The sequence below is a fragment of the Puntigrus tetrazona genome, chromosome 14, assembly GCF_018831695.1.
Source record: "Puntigrus tetrazona isolate hp1 chromosome 14, ASM1883169v1, whole genome shotgun sequence".
Lineage (NCBI taxonomy): Eukaryota > Metazoa > Chordata > Actinopteri > Cypriniformes > Cyprinidae > Puntigrus > Puntigrus tetrazona.
In genome coordinates this window covers 13,258,384-13,279,520 of record NC_056712.1, presented here as the reverse complement: position 1 = coordinate 13,279,520, position 21,137 = coordinate 13,258,384, and the positions used below count along the sequence as shown (strand labels likewise).

General features: G+C 37.0%; 1 protein-coding gene across 2 annotated transcripts; it reads right to left on the bottom strand.

Moving 5' to 3' along the window:
- Positions 1 to 620: 620 nt before the first annotated feature.
- On the bottom strand, positions 621 to 20,292 carry n4bp3 (NEDD4 binding protein 3). Of its 2 annotated transcripts, none has more exons than XM_043257297.1 (5): positions 20,122 to 20,292; positions 5,082 to 5,525; positions 3,191 to 3,793; positions 2,509 to 2,772; positions 621 to 2,058 (listed from the first exon to the last, which is right to left on the bottom strand). In XM_043257297.1, exons 2-5 carry the CDS (start codon positions 5,490 to 5,492, stop codon positions 1,486 to 1,488), a joined length of 1,851 nt encoding a protein of 616 aa, XP_043113232.1. In that variant the 5' UTR covers positions 5,493 to 5,525; positions 20,122 to 20,292; the 3' UTR covers positions 621 to 1,485. The 2 variants fall into 2 exon arrangements, with proteins under 2 accessions (XP_043113232.1, XP_043113231.1); XM_043257296.1 differs by lacking the exon at positions 20,122 to 20,292 and adding an exon at positions 13,671 to 13,893.
- Between the last annotated feature and the right edge of the window lie 845 nt (positions 20,293 to 21,137).

Below are 21,137 nucleotides of genomic sequence, written 5' to 3'. Positions count from 1 at the left end.
TCCCTTTTGAGAAACGGCCTAAAGTCCCAAAAGGGCTCGGGATAACAGAACAAAATTCGCTGGAGGGAATTTCAAAAGTTTCAAGGTAAAAATGCTGAGGTACAAATACCTTGGTTACTCCAAAGCGGCGGGTTTGTAGAAAAGGGGGCGTGTCTAATACCGCAGAAGTTCTAAAAGATGTTTAAATGCGTTCCGTATCAAAGCGTACACGTTTTTTTAAACGCGGAAGTAAGTCTATGGGTGAAACTTCCGGTTCGTTGGCGAGGAAAATCACGTATGCAGTAAAAGGTAAAACTGTTTCTTTACAAACCAATGTGTGCTAGACCAATAGAATAGACAAATGGCCCATTTTTACGTCAAGAAAAAAGTGGTACAGCCAAGTCATATCATAAAAGTAAAGTAAACATTTTATGAAGCTGTGTAGCCTACATATATCTACAACAATAGGTATGAATATCTATATTGTTTATATTATTAGAGCGGAGTGCTGGAGCAGACAAAATGTGCAGATGATTTTTGAGTCCAGCACTGATTGGAAGATTAGACATAAAGTTAGATAAGGCATGACTTTCATTAACATAATGTGAAAGTGTATGTGAAAGAAAGCACTAATTGGAAGACACATTTGAAACTTTTATTTTGCACTTACTGGAAGACACATTATAGATCTCTTTTTACAGAACAAGGGAAATAACCTTCAGTCAACGTAAGGGAAAATGGCAAGGTTTATGCGACTCTGAGGTAAGGAACACCATACCTGTATAGTACAAATCTATACAATTAATACATGAAACAGAAGATGAAATTCAGTAGTTTTTAATAAGTCACCGTTTGCTATATGAAGATAAAATAATGGGGGATCTAACGTTACCTTTAAATCAATGACTTTTCAAGAGTTCTATGCATACGCTGGCATCAAACCTTCCAGAATTTTCATTTCACATTCATGCAGTTACACACATCTTGGGTCTAAAGAACAGAAAAGCCCGCCAGAACACAACAATACACATAGTAGCAGAAATGCTTCTATATGGATCTGCTGTTTTAAAAAAGGACAACTTATAAGTTGTGTGCTTTTAAAGTGCAACATGCGTTTTAGGGAATGCACACTTCTGTTTTCAGTCTTTAAAGAATGGCAGCATAAAAAATATAATGTTTCATGATGACCTTGAGTACCTAAAGCACAAATATACTGTATAACCAATGAAAAAATAGTGCTGGAACACTCATTTTAGAATCCAAAATGAAACAGGTCAATAATCAAATTTGGGACGAGTTACTGTTTTGATGATTCAAATTAATCAAAGCAAAATCCCTTCTGATACAAAACAACCCATATAATTCAGCTTGCTCCTGTTTGGTAAATTTTTTGGTCAAACTTATATAGTTTGAGTTTATTTATTCAGATTAAAACATTGTCCTGGGTTAAGGAGCCAAAGCTGTTGGCATCAATCTAATCTCTGATGCCAAAGAACATTTGCAAAGTCAAATTTCAGAGGACTCAATCCTCTCTATCCAGGGCAGACCAGTGGGCGGCTTCGCTTCTTGTAAAGCCCCGCCCTCATCGCCGTCCCCTGACCCCACCTCTTCGACTCTTGCCCTGCCCCCTCTCAGCATCGCCAGTTCTCTCTCTAAGGCCTCATTCTTGTGGTACATCTCCAGGTAACTGGCCTGCAGTTCCTTCTGGTAGCGTATCACCTTCTCCTTCTCATTCTGCCACGTGCTCCTCTCAACTTCAAAAGCTGAAGCTTGAGCCTCGTTCTGCCGCCTTTCAAGCAGCAGTTCAGCTCTGAGACGCTCCTCCGTAGCACTGGCTCCTCCAGTCTCACTCGCATCCGCTCTATGCTCCTCAAAAGCAGGCAAGGGGCATTTCCGCCGGGCACCCTGTAGAGCCATCTGCAGCGTGTCGATCTGACTGTCCTTGCTCCGCATCTGATTGCGTGCTTCATGCAGCTGAGTCTTTAAGTGGAAGATTTCACTCAGCTTCTGTGTAACCTCTGCCTGAGAGTCCCGAAACTGTTGCTTCAGTAGAGAGATTTCTCCAGACTTTTGGCAGACCTATCAGAGCAATGCAATTTTTTAAAATCTATTACAGCTTGTGCAATGCACAAAATACGATTTGAAAAGATTGTTCATTACAAGGCTGATAAGGATGGTTGCGGAAATATGATTGAAAAACTTTATTCATACACACACACACACATTTAAGTTACCTTCTGATGTCTAATTTTAAAATTTTTTGCATTTTCCTTACTATGGCAACTGATATATGGAATAGTGACTAAACTGTTTGAAGTGATTCTGTTCACTTGGATAATTACAGTGTGGACAGTCAGCCTTAAACGTCTATTTATGTATATTAAACGTAGATTTATGTTTAACTGCGAACAAGCTAAGTATACATGATAAGTTTATTGTGCAACTCAAATCTATATCTTTCTTTTATCTCTTCCAAACTTTTCTGAAATCCCCAGTGCTCTGGGCAGATAGCTCTGCATTAATGCATACCTCCCATTGGGTCTCTTCCAGCTGAGGATTAATGCTCTGGCTTTGTGCCGCTGGGCTTTGACTTCTCAGGGTCTGGCACTCCAGCCGGACAGAATCCAGCTCCTCCTGCAGACGGTTGCGTTCCTGCTGTGCCTTATATAGCTGCAGCTGCAGGTTTCGTTGTGAACGCTGGGACTGCTGCGATACCTGGCGCAGTTTGGCGTTGTACAGGTGTTTCAGTTCTGTCACTTCCTTCTCCCAGAGCCGCTGCTTCTCTTCGAAAACCTACAGCAGGAATTTTGATGCATTAAATTAAAGACAAAATATATATTCTTTAATAAATCCATGTGACACTAAAGAAGCTGAAAATTCATCTTTGCCATCGCAGGAATAAATGAAAATTGAAAATATATTTAAATACAAAAATTTAATCATTTTTCACAATTTTACAGTTTTTACTGTATTTTTAATCAAGTGCACATAAATTACATATAGTATAATATATTATAAATAATATATTAGGAAAAACAGCAGTTATTATTATTATTAATATTAATTCATCACAAGCATATATTTATTTTATATTGCAAAATATTTATTTTTGTAACGCTATTTCACAATATTACTCTACATTTTTATTTAAATATATGCAGCATTGTTGAGCATGAAACATATTAAAATCATAAAAAATGCATCTTAAAACCTGTGCAATAGCGTCTTCACTCTCATCCAGGTTCCTCCTCATCTGACGTAGCTCGTGCTCTTTTTCCTGCAGACGGTCCTCCAGGTCCCTCACCACGTCCTCCAGAGAGTGCGACAGCTCGTAGGGTGGCGGGGCCTCACTTCCGTAGCACTGCAGGCGGTTCAGCGTAGCCATACTCTGGCAGGACACGTCCGTGACAGTGGAAGCGGCTCCCTTGGAGCCCAGCGAGGTGCGATCTAGTGAGCCGATGTGGTTGATGTGACCCATAGAGGCACTGATTTGTCCCAAGTGAGGGCGGAACGGCGGCCGATACGGCGGCAGGCTGTTCATGGAGTTGTGCCCCGAATCGGACGTGTTCTCCTCTTCCTGGCTGAGGCCCCGGGCTCCTGCTAGCACACCTTTGCTGACACTCGCACCTGGCCGTGAAGGGGAGGAGGACGAGGAAGAGGTGGACAGAGATTTGGATGCTGCCTTGGCATAGGATGGATGCATGCCGTTGGTTAAGCCACTCTCTACCTCCTCCGACTTGGAGGGGTAGAGGTTCTGCATTGAACTGAAGTTTTTCGGGGTGACCGGTTTAAAGGCGGAAGGCCTGAATCGTGGCTGTGAAATGAAAAGGATAAGTCAATTGCAGCATGTGCATCGGGAGAATAGATCTACACTTAAATACTGGAGCCATGCCACACAACATAAATGAATTTAATGTCGACTACTTTTACTTCCATATTTCTTCAGTCTCGCTGAATTTCCTGCTCAATAACGTCACCTGAGGGGGACCATATTTGATTGCAGAGATAAATTTAGCCAGCAGAGGCTAGTCAGTTAGTCTACACGCTGCTGGGCCAAACAGTTTATATGATTTATTTCCATTTGAGACTGTGGGGAGTAGCCTACCTATCAATAAATTACACTTGCCTCAAGAAGAAATATTGCTTTTATGGAGCTGGACTAGAAACATTGTCACGATTTCTGCATTTCGTTGACAGCCTTTGAAACCACAACGAGGAACATATTCATCTTGTTTTAATCCGGTTGTTGTAAAGTGTGTTTTTAACACCAGCTTCTTCCGATATTTGTTAAATACTTACTGAAAACAAATGCTGATAGGCAAAAAAGCCAGTAACTGTAATACATTCCAACCAAATAGTAAGTAACTATTCAACAGTGTTTCTTTTTATTTCATTCTATAATTAAATAATATTAATTTAAGCTCATGATGACAAAGGTTTTGTACAGTTAGGATCTTGATTTATTAAAAAATGCTTAAATTGACAACAAAAATATATATTATAGTATTTTCTATTAAATAATGTATTATTGTGATACCATTTTAACAACTTCTCTATGTGGTGTTGACAACAACAAAAACTGCATTAATTTTAGATTTTTACTTGCTGGATTTCCATAAAATTAGAAGAAATCAATGATATTTTAATAATATAAAAAGAGAATAAAAGTAGCAGTTTAGTTGTGGTCTTATGTTATATATATTATATAGTCTATATATATTATATAGACTTAGTTTAATTTAATATATATTTAATATTAATATCTTAAATGTAGTTTTATTCTATGTATATATATATATATATATATATATATATATATATATATATATATATATATATATGTATGTGTGTCTATAAATACACACGCACACAACGTGTTAAATATATGAAGCTGAAGTATGCAATTTCTGCACCACTTTAAGTCTTTAAACACAGTATCAAAACTAATAACTGTTTAAAGCCAGGTTTCCCAAACACTCCCTGTATCTGTCATTGGCCAGCGGTTCAAACCTGTAATTTGGAGCTTGACTAACATGGACTATCACAATTACTGTAATTCTTACATGACATGAACGAAGCATAACTCATTGACAGTTGTGTACCTTGTCAAACTTGCCACCTATGGGAAGTGAGTTCTTTCCCAAATCGACCTCCTTTCCATCCCTGTGGTAGACCTTAGTGTAGACGTCGTCCTCCTCTCTCCTGTGCTCTCTCTTGATAGAGGATGTCCCGGAGATGATGTGTTTGCTGCCCTTTGCTTCCTTCTTGGTGATGTTCAGGTAGTTGAGCAGCTCTCTCTGGTTGAAACCCTTCTTGAGCAGGCCGTGGTTCTGACGTCCTGCTGCTTGTGGAACTGCTCTGTTGCTCTTGGTTGGCGACACGTCTGGTTTCTCGATTAGACTGCCTACACTTCCCATGACGCAGCGGCCTGATGCCAAAGTGGACGCTGGATAACCGGCACAGATGCTTTTGCTGGGGTCCTGGTTCAAGGACAGGGCCTGGACTGTTGCCATCGGTTACAGGATCAAATGGCTCCACTGGGATCTCTAAATTGAAAGAAGAGAAATGAAAAACAATGAAAACATCTTCAAAGGATCAAATTTGAAACCTGAATCCTTCTGAATCTCTGGTTGCATCCATCTTTAAACAAGCTATTTTTTTTTACCACCAAACTTATTTTTACTAGCTTAGTTTTACAAAACATTATTTTTTTAATTATTTAATAATGTCCCACTGCAGGACACTGCTGTCGCTGCTTCAAATATATGTAGTGTGATAAAAACCATTTCGTATAAGACCGCGTCATGAAAATAGGTCGAAATAGGCATCTGCTTTCCTTTCAGAAATGGGAACTACTGTACACACTGAAGTTCACAAGTCTGTTATATAACTGAGATGATACAAGCTGGGAATCGTCTCATGAGCCAAATACCCAGAAAATGAGGGCAGATGCCTTTAGAACTAAAAAAAAAAACTCTTTTAATTTACACTGCAATACTGCTGCATTAATCAATGTCCTCTGGTTATCACTAATCTTTTCTGCTGAAAAAAAAAACTAAGTTGTGAACATTTCCACTGCCTTAGAGTGAGGTTGATCTACTTATTCGCTTATTGCTGCCCTGCTTCTGCGTCTGGGTTTCAATATATCTGTTCAGTAGTGACTCACTCTTTGTTTCTCTCTAACCCTTTCTTAATCAGTTTTCTCTTTCCAGAGCACCTCATTAAGAGCCTGTATTGATTTCACCTCAACGACCTTCTCTCTCTCATTTGCTATAAACATAGGCTACTGGCCTCGAACACCCATAAAGACAAATGCACTCAAGTATTTCTGCTTGTGTGTGCACTCATCTACAGGCACATCCAGTGTGAATATATGCTGTCCGTCTTATATACGTGTAGGACACATTTCTGCAACTAAGAATAAACAGATTGAAAAAGAGCCAGTGCCCTCTGAAACAGTCATAAATAATATAATGACCTCGTTTAAACAACTTAGGCCAACTGTGACTTGTGGTGGAGATTATACAGAGAAACCAAGGCCTAAATTATTCTAGCACTTTGCCAGATCACTACTCAGCACCTCTGGGTCATGGTGAGAGTGTCTCTAAGTGCTTTCTTTTGTCTTCACCTCTGTCATCTCACCCAAAGCATTTGCTCATTGCGACCTTCCTCCATGATGATGGGTCTGGCATTAAAGGAGTCATGCTATATATATATATATATCTTTATTTTCTAATTAATGTTTATATAATCTAATATGTTTATACTATTCCCAAAAATTAAGGTTTGTTTTATAAAATAGTAAATACTAATCTGCTGGAAAAGATATCCAAGTAAAGTTGATGTTGAACACAACTCTGAACACAAATGAAGTTCTGGCAATTAAAACTCAAGAGAATTAATTTATTCCACTGATATTCCAGTATTATTATATAATGTAAAATAGTTTTCTAAATATATATATTTTCCATAAAAAATGTGCATTTGCTAGACTTTTAAGTAATATATGTTTATTTTCTAAGTTCGGTTTTGAGGGTAAACCTCACTTAAGATGTCTAAACCTTACTTAATTTTCTTCATACTTAATATTTGTGCTTTAAATAGAAATACTTATATCAAGATATTGTTGTGGAAATTTCTTTAGTTTTTTTTACTCTCAATATAAGAAATGAATGAGCGTGCAAGAGAGGTTTTAATTGAAGGTAATAAGACCATTTATTGAATTTGTCTCTTACCTTTGAGAGCCGTTTTTTAAAATTGTCACGACAATATATTCTCTGAAAACAAATTGGAATGTTTTCCCTTGTAAATTTCTTTAAAAAAAAACTATTAAAATAATACATTTTACATTTTTTTTCAGTGTATTAACAGCTTTACCAGATGTCAGTACATTATGCTTACAAATGCACAGTTAAGCAAAACATCCCCTTCAGGCTCTTCCTCATATCAACAAAATGATCATTTACCAAATTCAGTACCGTACTGGAGTGATTATGCAAATAGTCAGAGAAGAGGCAAAAAAAAGTGCAACACTTAAGTTCAGGCTTTTACCCAGAGAGATCAAAACGGCACCTCATGATTTTATGCATGAGACGTGGCCGAGCTCTCCTCAGTTTTTTGCCATCACAGCACTCAGCTAACTACAACACTTACTGCACTTACTGCGTCTGCGCAAGCCCAGATTATAAATATGCAATGACTTGGAGTGCCACTTTAGTTTATGATTGACAGGATGGACAGTGAAGTATTGTAATGTGGGAACCTGAGCATAATAAGTGACTGCTCACCCTCAGTGTAAGAGGAAGTGGACGCGTTGGGAAATCATTTTATGACTAGATGCTGAGTTCAGATCATTTCTGGTTTTATATGCATGATGATGCTTTGTGTCACAACATGAGTAAACACTGACTGTTACGCTTATATCCCTTATGCTTATAAGTGTAGAACACTGTGGCCGCCGCAATTATGTTCGGATAGCCATACTTCCTCCTAAAAGGCAGTCAGGTGAAGTAAAGTGATGCTGACATACAGACAAACCAGGAAACCGATGTCTAGCTTGATTAGATAAGCTTAGCGTTGTTTATACAACATAGGAAGGTTATGCAACAATGTAATTCTTAGAGCTACTATTTATGTGTTTTTTGGGTTAATTTAATTTGTATATAAAGTATTGCAATTCAATTATATGTATTGACAGCCGTAGCAAATGTGTGAGCAATGCCTGTGGTCTGATACGAAGAAGCTTGAGTTTTTACGACGTGAGCTGAGGAATTGGGAAGGGTTAGCAAAGGTTCAAAAACCCTTTTAAAACTGCCCACAAATCTTAAAGGACAGGAAAAATGTTGCATCCAGTCTTTTTCCGTAATTGCTTCAGACATTGAACAGGCAGAGTGAGTTGGGAGACCACGTTTGATTTACAGCATAGCCATTGGCCTTACACACACACACACACACACACACACACACACACACTCATTTACATCCCCCTCATGGAAAAGCTTTAATTAGAGGCCTGTCTACCACACAGCGGTTCAGTTTAGTTCATTTGTTTAAAGAGCACCTGAAAATTTTCTCATTCCGATTGCTGTTTTAAATATCTTGTGCTGTATATATATTTACATTATAAATGATTGAGAATGCAACAAACGACATCCGTGAGTCAAATCATATTTACTGTAATGTTTGTATAAAAGCTGAAATATTTTACAACGAGAGGAAGTCAGAGTTCTTAATGTGACATTTAAAGCAGACTAAATTCTGCAACCTTCACTAGAGTGACTACCTTCAAACACTTTCTTTTTATATTTGACCTAGATGTTTACAATAGCAATGTATAGTATAATGTGTCATTATACTGGTACATTGGCTAAATAGCTTTAGGCAGAAGTGCACAAGACATATAAAGCTAAAGCAGGTCTCAAAGATCCTTCAAATTCCGAACATACCTCTAAAAATCAAGTTAAGACTTGCATTCTCTCTTATTAAGACGGTTCCCTGTCTAACTTGATGTATCTCTAAAAATATCAGAAGTTTACTTCCTTCTTTGGCTCTAAACATTTACGCTGCCTCATTCTTGCTTTGTTGCACATTTTTGTGCTCAGACCAGCACAACCTTGTTCCAGCACAGACAAGAAGCTGATGTTTGGAGTAGCATACAACTTATTCCTACTATTTCTGCGATATGCAGCATGGATTTTCCTCTATTACCTGTTTGATTGCATTTGACAAAACACTGCTGTACAGAGTATTCTGTGTGTGTAATCTATACCACAATCCAATTTGATCAAAATATTATAAAAAGGTGATCTATTGAAAATAGTCAAATTATTAGCCTAATATTATTATTAACATCATTATTAATATTTAAAGAAACAATATAGTGTTGTACTACGCAGTAAAAAGCGCACTATTATTTCATTCAGAACCACAGCTTTACACTTACAATGACTTTGGTGTCCCATTAAGTGAGTCTGAGGACTGATCTGCTGATGCCGTCACAGGAAATGACACATTTCATTGTTCAAGGCATCTAACCTCCATGTACCGTCAGTCAAAATACAACTTATAGGGCAAATTATTCACTCATAGCTCTCTGGTCAATGATTTCTGTTACATCATAGGCACCATGTCGTGATTAGTATCATTTAGCCGGAGGCCATGGACAAACCTAGACACGAACCCTTCTGCGTATCGTCACATTAATGAACATGACCAGTTTGCCCCGAGGGGAACAAACATTACACAAACTCTGCTCCAAACCCTACAGTAGTAAGTTGCCCCACTGCCTACTAACTAACCAGATAGTATAGCAACTAATAGGATTTTTAAAAAAATAAGATTTGCATATTTTGAATGAAATGTGAATAAAAGTTTATTTTAAGGATGTACAATATATACCGTACTGTATAAGCTGATACTAGTTATTTATAGATTTTTATTGTTTTGGTATTGCTTGATCCTAAATATTTATCGGTCAATATTGGACATTTAATTGTTCATGCTTATTTTCAATTTTTTTCTTTATTTAAATGACCTTTGTTTTCACTAAACACTCACTTTTTAGAACATTACTAATTTCATTTAATTCATATGTAATTATTAGCCAGTCTATTTTATACTGTATTTTGTAATGGGGTACCCAAATTTAATTGTAACATTAATTTTTTTTAATTTTAGTTTTAAATGATTTAATATCAACAAATTGTCAGTTATCCATCAAGCATAAAAACAATTATCTTTACTGACCAGAATTTAATATCAGTGCTTGTAGTTTATTTATAATAATAATTTATCTTGCTTTGTCTGCCATCTTGGATTTTTTTTTTTTTTTGCTTTTTAACAATTATTGTGTGAACATAACAACAGTCTCTTTATTGCTTACTAATTATAGACGTAAATAAAAGCTCTGTTGAGGTAAAACCGCTGCGAATCTTGACCAGAGTTCGTAGGAACAAAAGTGACACTAAGTCCCCTTTTATTATTCCCCCATTAAGCGCCAAACTACAGTCACTTGGCCGAAAACGACTCCCTGTGAAATATGACAAGTCAAATGGTGGCGACTTCATTCACTGAAAAGGTCCTAACTCAACACTAGCTCTCTTTATAGGGATTGCATCATGTTCTTTAGAGGTCTTATTTTGGCATAGAAGCACCATTCATTTTTTTACAGGCACGCACACTGGAGACATTCTCTTTAGTGAGTACAGGGCCGTTCAGTCATGCCATTTGGAATAGCATCATAAACTTGCCCCTTCAGGGTTAGAGGCTGGGGGTCAGACAGAGAGGGCAAAGAAAAAAAGTGAATGTCTTATCACAAAATAATGACCTGAGGGCCTCACTGAGACCTTCTACACACTGCACGTTCTCACTGGTGCTAACAATGGTGCTAACATTAGGAGTTAATAAGCCGAAGAGCCAGATTTTCAACCAGATTTTTTTGTAGGTTTTTAACTATTCCCGATGACCGCTGCAACTTAGATTAGTTTCTCAATAAAGTAGTTTATTATTGTTATTAGAGGCAGCAATTATGTGATTATGAGTGATTTTCTGTTTTTATTTTATTGAATTGGTCATATTAACATAGTAGACAGAAGTATAGGTAATATAAATTATGCTGCCGTATATTACGCAATTTCTGAAAAAGGGGCGGGGAGCAGCAGCTCATTTGCCTTTAAAGAGATTCCACTTAAAACAGGTATTTTAAAATTGATATCACAAATGATCTGTGAGGTTTTTACTTATTTTTAAAAGATGCATAAGGTGCATCTTATGCATAAGACGCTTTTTAAGAAGTATGTATTAAATTTGTGTGGCAGAAAAAATAGATATTTATAATGTTACAAGAGGTTTTAAATGCCGTTCTTTTGAACTTGTAAGAAACAAAATAGTTTTCACCTGTGCTCATGTGCTCAACCAATTTCGTTAACGTAGCCTGAAGCAGAAGCAAGCCATGTGGAGGTGTGTCAAATCCTGCACGTGCGTTAATGTAGTGAAGATCAGCTTTGTGGAGGTCACTCTGGGAGTGTTAAATCGTATTAGCCCTAATGCTGTGAAGTGCCCGGCATAGACCTGAGCCGTTCAGGTTTGTTTTAACAGAGTAAATCCTTGTCCCCCGCCCGCTGAGTGCTGTCAATACTGACCTAAAGCACTTTTCAAACAGCTACGTGAGAAATTAGTGCAACAGAGATTCAGATGTTCCATTACTCAACTGCAACGTGCAACTTTAAGGGCACTTGTCTGTATTTTATGGACGCATTTTAAACAGTCTCTATGGCAACCGAATGGAAACTTCACACCTACCTTTAGAAACTTTCAGTAAATATAGCCGGGATGTGTTTTGCCTGTTAACACCTACAAAGCCTTTTATGCACGATACATTGCTTTTAAATTATGCGGCAGTGATTATTAGCATTCAGAGGGCTGCAGAAAAGAAGTATCTACCAATAAATTACAGCAATCTGGCTTATGTAATTAATTGCACTAAAAATAAATGCCAATGTCCCTGTTTACAGTCGCATTAAAATTCATCAAATTTAGGTCAGGGTTGCCACACTTTTCACCAGTGAACTTCTATGAACTTCTATGGTTGAGGAATACCTCAAATATTTGAAAGCAGCCTAGATTTTACAGGTACTAACTAACACTTCAAAAGGAACAGCTAGTTGCACAGTCCAGGTGTAATGTCGTAAAAGGTCAGTGCTGAGGAAGGGCATCAGGCTCTATTGTTTTCTCTGTGTACTTTTCTCACTGGGTTAATATGAGCCATTCTTTCTTTCTATCTGACCCTTTTCAGCGGGATGCCTGTGCCCTGAGCCGAATGGTACATTCTTTACGGGAAGTAAGTTAGATAAGTGGGTAAAAAATGGACATTCCTCACATTTCTGTGGAGCTAATGATTAATACGATATTTATGTTCTGTTTTCACTGGGGCTCACATAAGAGCAAATAAAAGAGAAATTGCAGAGAAAGATCAACCCAAATCTACACAAGATATGGGATATTCTGCTGTTTTTAGAAATAAACAACAATTAATAAATTATTAGATTTTGAGCTGGGCAGCAGTACAGCAAGAGTAAAGCTTTAGGAAACGCAGGATTGTGAGAAATACTCTCCAAAATGCAGTCGGGTTTAGAGAAACTGCATTGGATTTCTTAAAAAAGAAACATGTTTTTCACTATACAATCAGTTTCGCTCACAAGGTCGTGAAATCTGGGTTAAATGTTAAGCGTTTATCATTTAATAATTTAAATATACCCTGCATTATGTGAAAAAAATTGAATAAAAGATTACTTTGCGATTTTATTAAAAACTTTTAAAAAAACCTTCACACACGTAACTTTTAAATGGCAGTGTAAATACGTAGCCTATATATATATATATATCAAATCACATCATTATCAATAGCAGTTATGCATAATCAAATATAAAAATTAAATATTATAATAACCTTCCACATATCTTATGTAACTTAGCCCACATTATTAAGTAAATTAACACGTATAATGTGTTGCATATTGTTGCAAACAATGGAAATTTTAACCTTTTATTCCAATATGACACCTTGCCTCATATACTGTCATATGCACTGTCTCCTATACAAGTGCCTTTGTTTGGATTTTACGAATCAGTACCATTTAATTTTTTATGTCATAACAATATGTCAAAGATCCTGTATTTAGCTTTCCATTAATTATGACATACGTCTCACCATGAGATGGAAGATTTCACCCCTGTCAGTTATATCTGAACACAAAGCATGGATCTGAACAAAGCCACTCTTGCACAATAGTTTTTCGAATTACAATGTTGTCCCTGCAGGGAATGAGGATGTAACTTGTGCTGGCAAAATAAAACAATGCAAATCCTGTGTTTTCATTTGACGTCCGTATTAAAGAAACTAGTGCACTGCATTTCAATTGCAAATGAGCCTCCCAAAGGCTACAAAGAGTCTCACTTCACAACTTTCTTGACAGTAAACAGAAGTTAATCAGCCGAACCATAATAGGTTTGTATGCTGAGAGGATCTTTTATGATGCAGGGAGCCTTCTGTGAGGCAGAGAGATCTGAATGTCACAGTGAGGCAGTATTTGGAGACAAATGTCTTGTCCGGTTATAATGGTGCTACGAACACTAGAGAGAAGCACACAATAAAATGCGGCTACATAAAACAAAATGCAAAACAAGATGTTCACCTGAGAAAAACTTGCTGCCACTGCCCTCGTCTTCCAGTAAAAGAACATATATATGATTTCCTCCTAATGCCGCTGAGGAGAGATCCAAATTACCCATCAGCAGTTAAACATCTCTTCCTTCACTCCCACGGACCTGCTGCCAGACTACGGCCAGGAAAACCCCTGGGAATGTCTCTAGTTACTCTCTCCTGCCACCGGTACACTGATCACCCCTCTCTCCCTTTTGTAAATAAAGCGCGCCTTTCTATGGTGCCGGTGTGGGAGAACCTGTTCTCCTTGTTCTGTGACAAATGTGAAGGACACTACTTGTGTCATGGGCAGCTATATTGAATGCTGCTAATGCGGATCCAACTAGATGTCGCAATACAGAAAGCGGGAATGGTTTGGTTTGCTTTGGGCCTAAGAATGTTATTCGTGATGGAGAAGTTTAGAGGCTCGACGTAGAATCTGGTGTCCAGTGGCAAACAAGCTGTGTTGTCATCTCGCAATGTGTCTAAACAATAGGCTTAGTCTTGCAGGCTACATCAGGCAGCCTTGGCAAGCTCTCCAAAGCATCAGATTACATCATGCTGGTGGGAGACACTTGAAAAGAAATGAGGGGCTTGTTCTACAGGACAGCTTTACAGAGCAAATGAGTCAGTTTCTTGTGGTATCCATGTGACTAGAGACCCATAATTGCTTTGACAGACATTTTTGTATTGTTTTTCAGTATTTTATGATATAGTTACATTTTTTTATTTTGATTATTATGTGTTTATTATTGATTATATTTATTGATTCCATATATCATATATATATATATATATATATATATATATATATATATATATATATATATATATATATATACATACATATAATGACACTAATAACTAATAATAGCTCATTTTCACATAATAATAATGTTTTTGTCAGTTTTTTTACAGATTAAATAGCAATTTTCATCATTTTAAAATGTAATTTATTCCTTTAATGGCAAGCTGAAGTTTCAGTCTTCTGTGTCACATGATTTCTTTCAGAAATTATTTATTAACTTATAACTTATCTAACTTATTATCGATGTTGAAAATGAATGTGCTATTTAATATTTTTGGGAAAACCAAGATCATTCGTATTAGTTTTATATAAAACAACAACAATTTTTGAAGCCCAAACTTTGATATGTATATTCACAATGCATCTTTATATCATTTCACTGCAAGAATACAATAATTATTGCCATACTTATAATATAACGCTTCAAACTAAAGAATCTGGTATCGGTTGATACATTATCAGTCAATCCCTTCACATGATCATGAGGGAACTTGTTACAGGTGTCAGAGAGGGCCAAATCTTACCTCTGGAATGCCTCAGCTGACTTTTATGATGCACTTTAACCAAAGTACCGCACGTCATTCTTGGCCAGAGATCAACTAGACAAACAAATTCTTTCTGGGAGGGAGATTTTAGGACAGGTCATATTTACATATGGGTTATTTCGCTGGCAGAGTGATCAAACAGAAAAATAAATAGCTACTGAAGCACGAAGCAGACTTTATAATGAGCGCCCCAGTCATGTTTCTTAAATACAGTGTTGCATGTTCTCTCCCCTCCAGGCAAATCAGTCTAGAAGATTCCATAAATTCAACCGGCAGGAGAAGCAGGAGTAGCGAACGAGCAAAAAGAAAGAGAACTTAGGGAGGACGAGGATGTGTAGCGTGGTAATGTAGACAAGTTGAAGCCTGCTCTCAGTTATCTATCTGACTCCTGATGATAAACAACTATCTGAGCCGGACCCATTTCCTCAGCCTCAGTCCATCATGAAAACAAACTTTTGTGTTCCTCAGAAAAAATGTAATCTTGAATACTTATGAAAAAACTAAGCTAATTGCTTAGAAAAGTCAAAGCACGGCTTTCATCAACAAACCAAGTGATGTGAGTTATTTTGCATTATCAAACCAACTTTGATTTTTCTATAGTAGCAGCATTTACAGGAAAAGAGAGCAGCTGTTAGCCAGCTATAAAAAGAAACAATAAGTAGTTTGATCCTCTTCTATACAGCGGCCCAACAGACCATCTGCAATCTGATTTCAAAGTAGTTTTGAATTACAACCTGTTTGATGATATGAGAAATATTTGAGTGATGGAAATCCATATCACCCTGTTGCTTATGATTACCTGGAAATGTGATGAGGAAATGAACTAAGGTGAACCAATGGTCGCAAAATTGCCTGCTTAGTTCCTTATTGAAGTAGACATTTCATCCAGAACAACATGCAGTGTAATAATTGCAGGGAAAGTCCCCCGGAGGAATCTACAGTTAAATGAGTTTCATAAGAAATATTGAACAAAACAATTAAGAATCGAACCTATTAGTATTTTCACTAATATCAATATATGTTATACTTACATATTAGTATAAATACATTGAAAACATTGGTGTAGCAAAGATTTTCATTCATAAATTGCTAGTAAATTAAAACAGTTGCAAAAACACATATTGAATTAAACCTGCTTTTGAAGTAGAAAAAACAACAACACTGCTTTTATGTACTTTACTGTACATTTCATTGCAGTTTCAAAGCAAAATGGCATGTTTTTATTACGTTGATATAGTCACATATTGCTGTTTTTATTACTTTTATTACTCTTGTGACGGTTCAGAATTCAAATATCCAGGGACTGTCGCTAAAAGCTCTATCACCCTATCGTGTTGGAAACATGCCCTATTTTTAAAGCAATTGTGCAAAAATTACGCTTTATTAACTGAAACTGCTAATTCGCTTTTAAAGGAATAAAAGGTGTCAGAGTTTTCCTCTAGTGTTCATTTCTTTTGGAAACTTCAGTGATACGTACGTATTGGTACGTATTTTGTGTTTTGCTAAAAAGTTCATCCACGTGCATTTACGCCAGGAAACCGGGTAGAAAAAAACTGCAGATTTCAAATACTGACAGTCCTTGTATTTAAGTTATAAGTTATAGCCTACAGTTTTTTGTTTAAAGTGAAATGAATTTTTCCAGTAACAAACTATTTTGAGAGTCACCTCTTCTTGGGAATGAAACTGATCCTAGCAACCTTAAGCATTGGTAGCCTTAGCCTACCTCATTATGTCAATCCAGCAGCCACAAAAAACTACCACCGCATTCTTCGTTCTATTGAATACACAATAGACCCACATACAAATGTTCCTAACTGAAACCTGATATAAACGCTGGCTGTCAAGACCATTTTACACTCACTGTTCTTTTCTGGCCGTAAAACCTCAATAAAAGCTCTAGAAATGAAATGTTAAAGAAAGCAGTCCTGCAGTGAAAGAACATACAGACATGATAGTGCCACTTGGAAATGTTTCATAGAAGACCGTCGTTAAACCGCTCGCGAGAGTATCAGGTCTTGGTTTGTTTAGTGTGATATCAAAAGAATCACGCGAATCAGCGCAAAGCTACAATACGTGCTTGAAGGCACCAGCAGAACGCAGGCTGGATAGAGGACGTTTAAATGACGTTCTGATTGTTTCGAGGTAATGTTGCTTCTGTTTGTTCTCCAACGCCACAAATCTTTAATTACAACGACAGACGCGTCTCTCAACGGATAAAAGGATCTAAAGGCAAAAGGAGAAACTGGGTGGTGGGTGTGAGCGCGTGTGAGAAAGAAAGCTGACTAATCCTAATCCTACACGAGACTTTCTATGCAGTGTCAGAAAGGGGTTCATGGGACATGAGGCCAGCAAGAAGAGGTGAAGAGGAGAAATATATCAGCGGGATGATTATAGCTTAGCTTATCTGGGTCCAGCTATGTTAAAAGCCAACTGCATTCCTGCAGCTTTTTCTGGCACAAACACAAGTAAGGCATTTGAGTTATTGACTGACAGCATTAAGCAGACACATATTGAACACATCAAATATTAGCATACACCCTAATTTATATAAATAAACAGCAGCTGCACTCCATCACTAAAGGCAGCTTGATAACAGAGAAGCTACAGTATTTCATAAATAGATAAACTGTTGTCACAATACTTATTTCCCAACAGCCTTAATGACTGTTAAGAGTTGGCAAAAAGTTTCCAGGTACTCACTGCGGGTACAACGTGGCCTATAAAAACTACAGGGCCACAGGATAGAAGCACAAACAGGTGAAGTGATTGCATGCTAATGCACGGTTTAGTTGCCGAGCCAAAGCCCTGCAGGGGCCAGCTTTAAAGGTGTAGTTTCTGATAGCGCTGAATGATGCCTTCCGTGCCGCACACCTGCTCTCCTGGCACTTATGCCACATTAGCCTTAATCACTGTTGGTTTGTGCCTCTTTTAGATCTTTATAAATTATAAATTACTGTTATACAATACTGTTCGAGCCTGTAAGTTTGTGTTTGAAAGAAGTCTCTCGGGCTTATCGAGGCTGCAATTACTTGAATAAATACAGTAAAAACAATAATATTGTAAATATTAATACAATAACAAATGGTCTACGGCTAGCTAACGCTGACTTTTGACTCAAGAAACTCCTTCCTGCTTATTGATAGTTGGTAGTTGTTAAGTTTAGACATTGAGTCGGATCAAGGATGTAAAATACAGTGATATGTGCTTTATAAAGCGCTAATAAAAAGCCAATATGCTAGTAATATGCATCGTAACAAGCAACTAGTTAATAGTGAGAATTGGTTCTAATACTAAAGTATGTAACCTAATTTGCTGCTTATTAATATTTAACAGGTGTTAAGTTTAGTTACTGATTAAGACAGTAGAATATAGTCATGCAGAATATGTGATAAAAAAAAGTACTAACAGGCAAAATGTTAATAGGCATGCTAATAACCAAAAGTGAGAATCCGTCCCTATACCAAATTGTATTTTAAAAAAAGTATTTTAAATGTAATATAATAAAGGTAAAAATGTATTTATTCATGTAATGACAAAAGCTCTAATTTTCAGCAATCATTACTCAGGTCTTCGGTGTCACATGACCGTTCAGAAATGATTCTAATATCAAAAAACATTATCAAGAGACATTATTATTGTTGAAAACAATCGTGCTGCTATTTTTGTGGAAACAGAAATACATTTCTTACTGTGTTCCTCGATGAATAGAAAGTTCAAAAGAATATTATTTATTTGAAATATGTGTATTTTAATTATCCCACAGTTGACACCATTGTTTTTTATGTCCTGCACAGCTACTTAACAATAGATATTGTGAGCAGTGCAGGTCAAGGATGGCATGCCAGTTCAGTGCCAGATCTTCTGCCTGGATGGGAGCTGGTCTCATCCCACAGCTGTCATGTAGGCTACGTTTTCTGCAAGGTGACAACCAAACAGAACAGTTGAAACCCCTTTAAAACAAAGCCCTAACGCAGCGGGTTGTGTTTGTTGCTCTATTTGCATGCACACTAAGAACATTCAGTGAAGTGCACAAGAAGCAATCCATTGTCAGCCGTCCAACTACCTTGTCTAAAAGCCACCCTAAGTGTGGTTTCATGTTGTTAGACACCCCGTTAATGCATTCTGTGCCGCTGAAAGGAGTTGTGAGACCCGCCGAGGAGCTTCACGCCCTCTGACCAGCTCCACTTGAGAGCCACTCCCACAATGGGCCGTGACTCTACAGGTCAGGGGTCCTGTTTTGGCCCCTGGTTTCCAAGGTTACTGCCTAGCGGAGAAGAACGCTACTCAGTTCCCTTTTGTCCCTAAATCAGAGCATCAAAAGCAGAGCAGAGGAGTCTAGAGTAAAGACTCCCACCCAAATATTTTACAACAGTCACCCACAAATACATGTACACACTGTGCAGTGTGAGCTAGATGGGGGTCCGAGAGCTCTGCGACCACCAAAGCAGATGACAGAAACGGGCAGGCTGCACTCCAACTATGCAAATGGCATTTTTTATGGCTTGTGGCAACCTATTAAGTGCTGAGAAAACTTCTTGGTGACCTTACTTTAATGGAACTGACCTGCTAGGAATGCAATGCAATTGTTTTTCAAACAATTGTTGTTCTAATCTTTCTGTACATAAAATCACTGAGATGATAACAATATGCTTCCTGCATATAAATGATTGCTTCCTGCAATAAATGATTCCTGTTAATAATAAATTTCTGTTATAAGAACATATATGTATATATATGAATGTGTGATATATATATATATATATATATATATATATATATATATATATATATATATATATATATATATACACACACACACACACACATTTCCTGTTGCTATCCACTACCTGTTACTATATATGTTTAATATATTTTTATATGAACATAGCATACATACGCGTTTGAAGGACACCTGTAAACTCATTTTCAGATCACATGCATTAAACAATAAAGTTACATTAATTCAAGTTTAGTGATTGCGCCGTTAAGCTGCGTTTACAGACAGAGATCAGGCTTAATTCTATATGTGGAGGTCTATATAGAGACGCTGCCGCAAGTGCAAACGGACACTAAAGTCACCGCAGACTCACCATTCTTGCTGGCGCTCAATCACAATAGAGATGAGATCGCAAGAGATTTTTTTCAGATTGTTTTAGGAGTAAACAACAGAGAGGTATTCCTCGGCGCTGACAGCAATCCGTAGAGACGCGGTGGAGATGATCTGATGTCGGAGTCCTGCACAACGTAATGTTGCGCCTCGGTTTCCCTCTCTGAGATTTGAACTAATCTGCACTGGAGCGGCTTCAGTGATTTATCACAGCGACTCTACAGCGACACCCGGCGACTGCGCACGGGAACTCTCTCTCTTTCTGAACGTCACTATGATTTACAATAACACTTTTCTTTTTAATATATATATATATACATATATACATATAAATATATATATATATATATATATATATATATATATATATATATATATATATATATATATATATATATATATATATATATATATATATATATATATATATATATATATATATATATATATATATATATATATATATATATATATATATATATATATATATATATATATATATATATATATATATATATATATATATATATATATATATATATATATATATATATATATATATATATATATATATATATATATATATATATATTAAAATAGAAAAGTGTTATTGTAAATCATAGTGACGTTCAGAAAGAGAGAGAGTTCCCGTGCGAAGTCGTGTAAGAGCTGCATCAGCTTTATAACATTTTTATACAGATAATGTATTTCCGATGGGAACGAACACAACAGAATGATCAAAGAGGTGTGCATCTCAAGCTCTGACGCATCCTGTTGTTATAATTATTCATAGAGCTAGACACGGGCTCATATCTGTCCCCCAGACCTCCTTAAACAGAGTACGACTGACAGCACCCTGTCATTACCTCTCTCTCTCTCTCTCCTCTCTCTCTGATGACTGAGGCCTCTGGGCACACACCTGAGTGCAAACTGCACGCTTCCTGTCCTTTGAGGATAGAGCAGACACGTCCCGAATGGTTTCGTTTCAGGAACAGTAAA

Bases quoted from the DNA above. Each gene is read 5' to 3' on its own strand.
- n4bp3 (XM_043257297.1), bottom strand. From the start codon at position 5,492: ATGGCAACAGTCCAGGCCCTGTCCTTGAACCAGGACCCCAGCAAAAGC. The intron at 3,794-5,081 runs GTACACAACTGT...TTCATTTCACAG, and splicing joins TAGGTGGCAAGTTTGACAAG to CCACGATTCAGGCCTTCCGC. The intron at 2,773-3,190 runs GTTTTAAGATGC...TTCCTGCTGTAG, and splicing joins GTGAAGACGCTATTGCACAG to GTTTTCGAAGAGAAGCAGCG.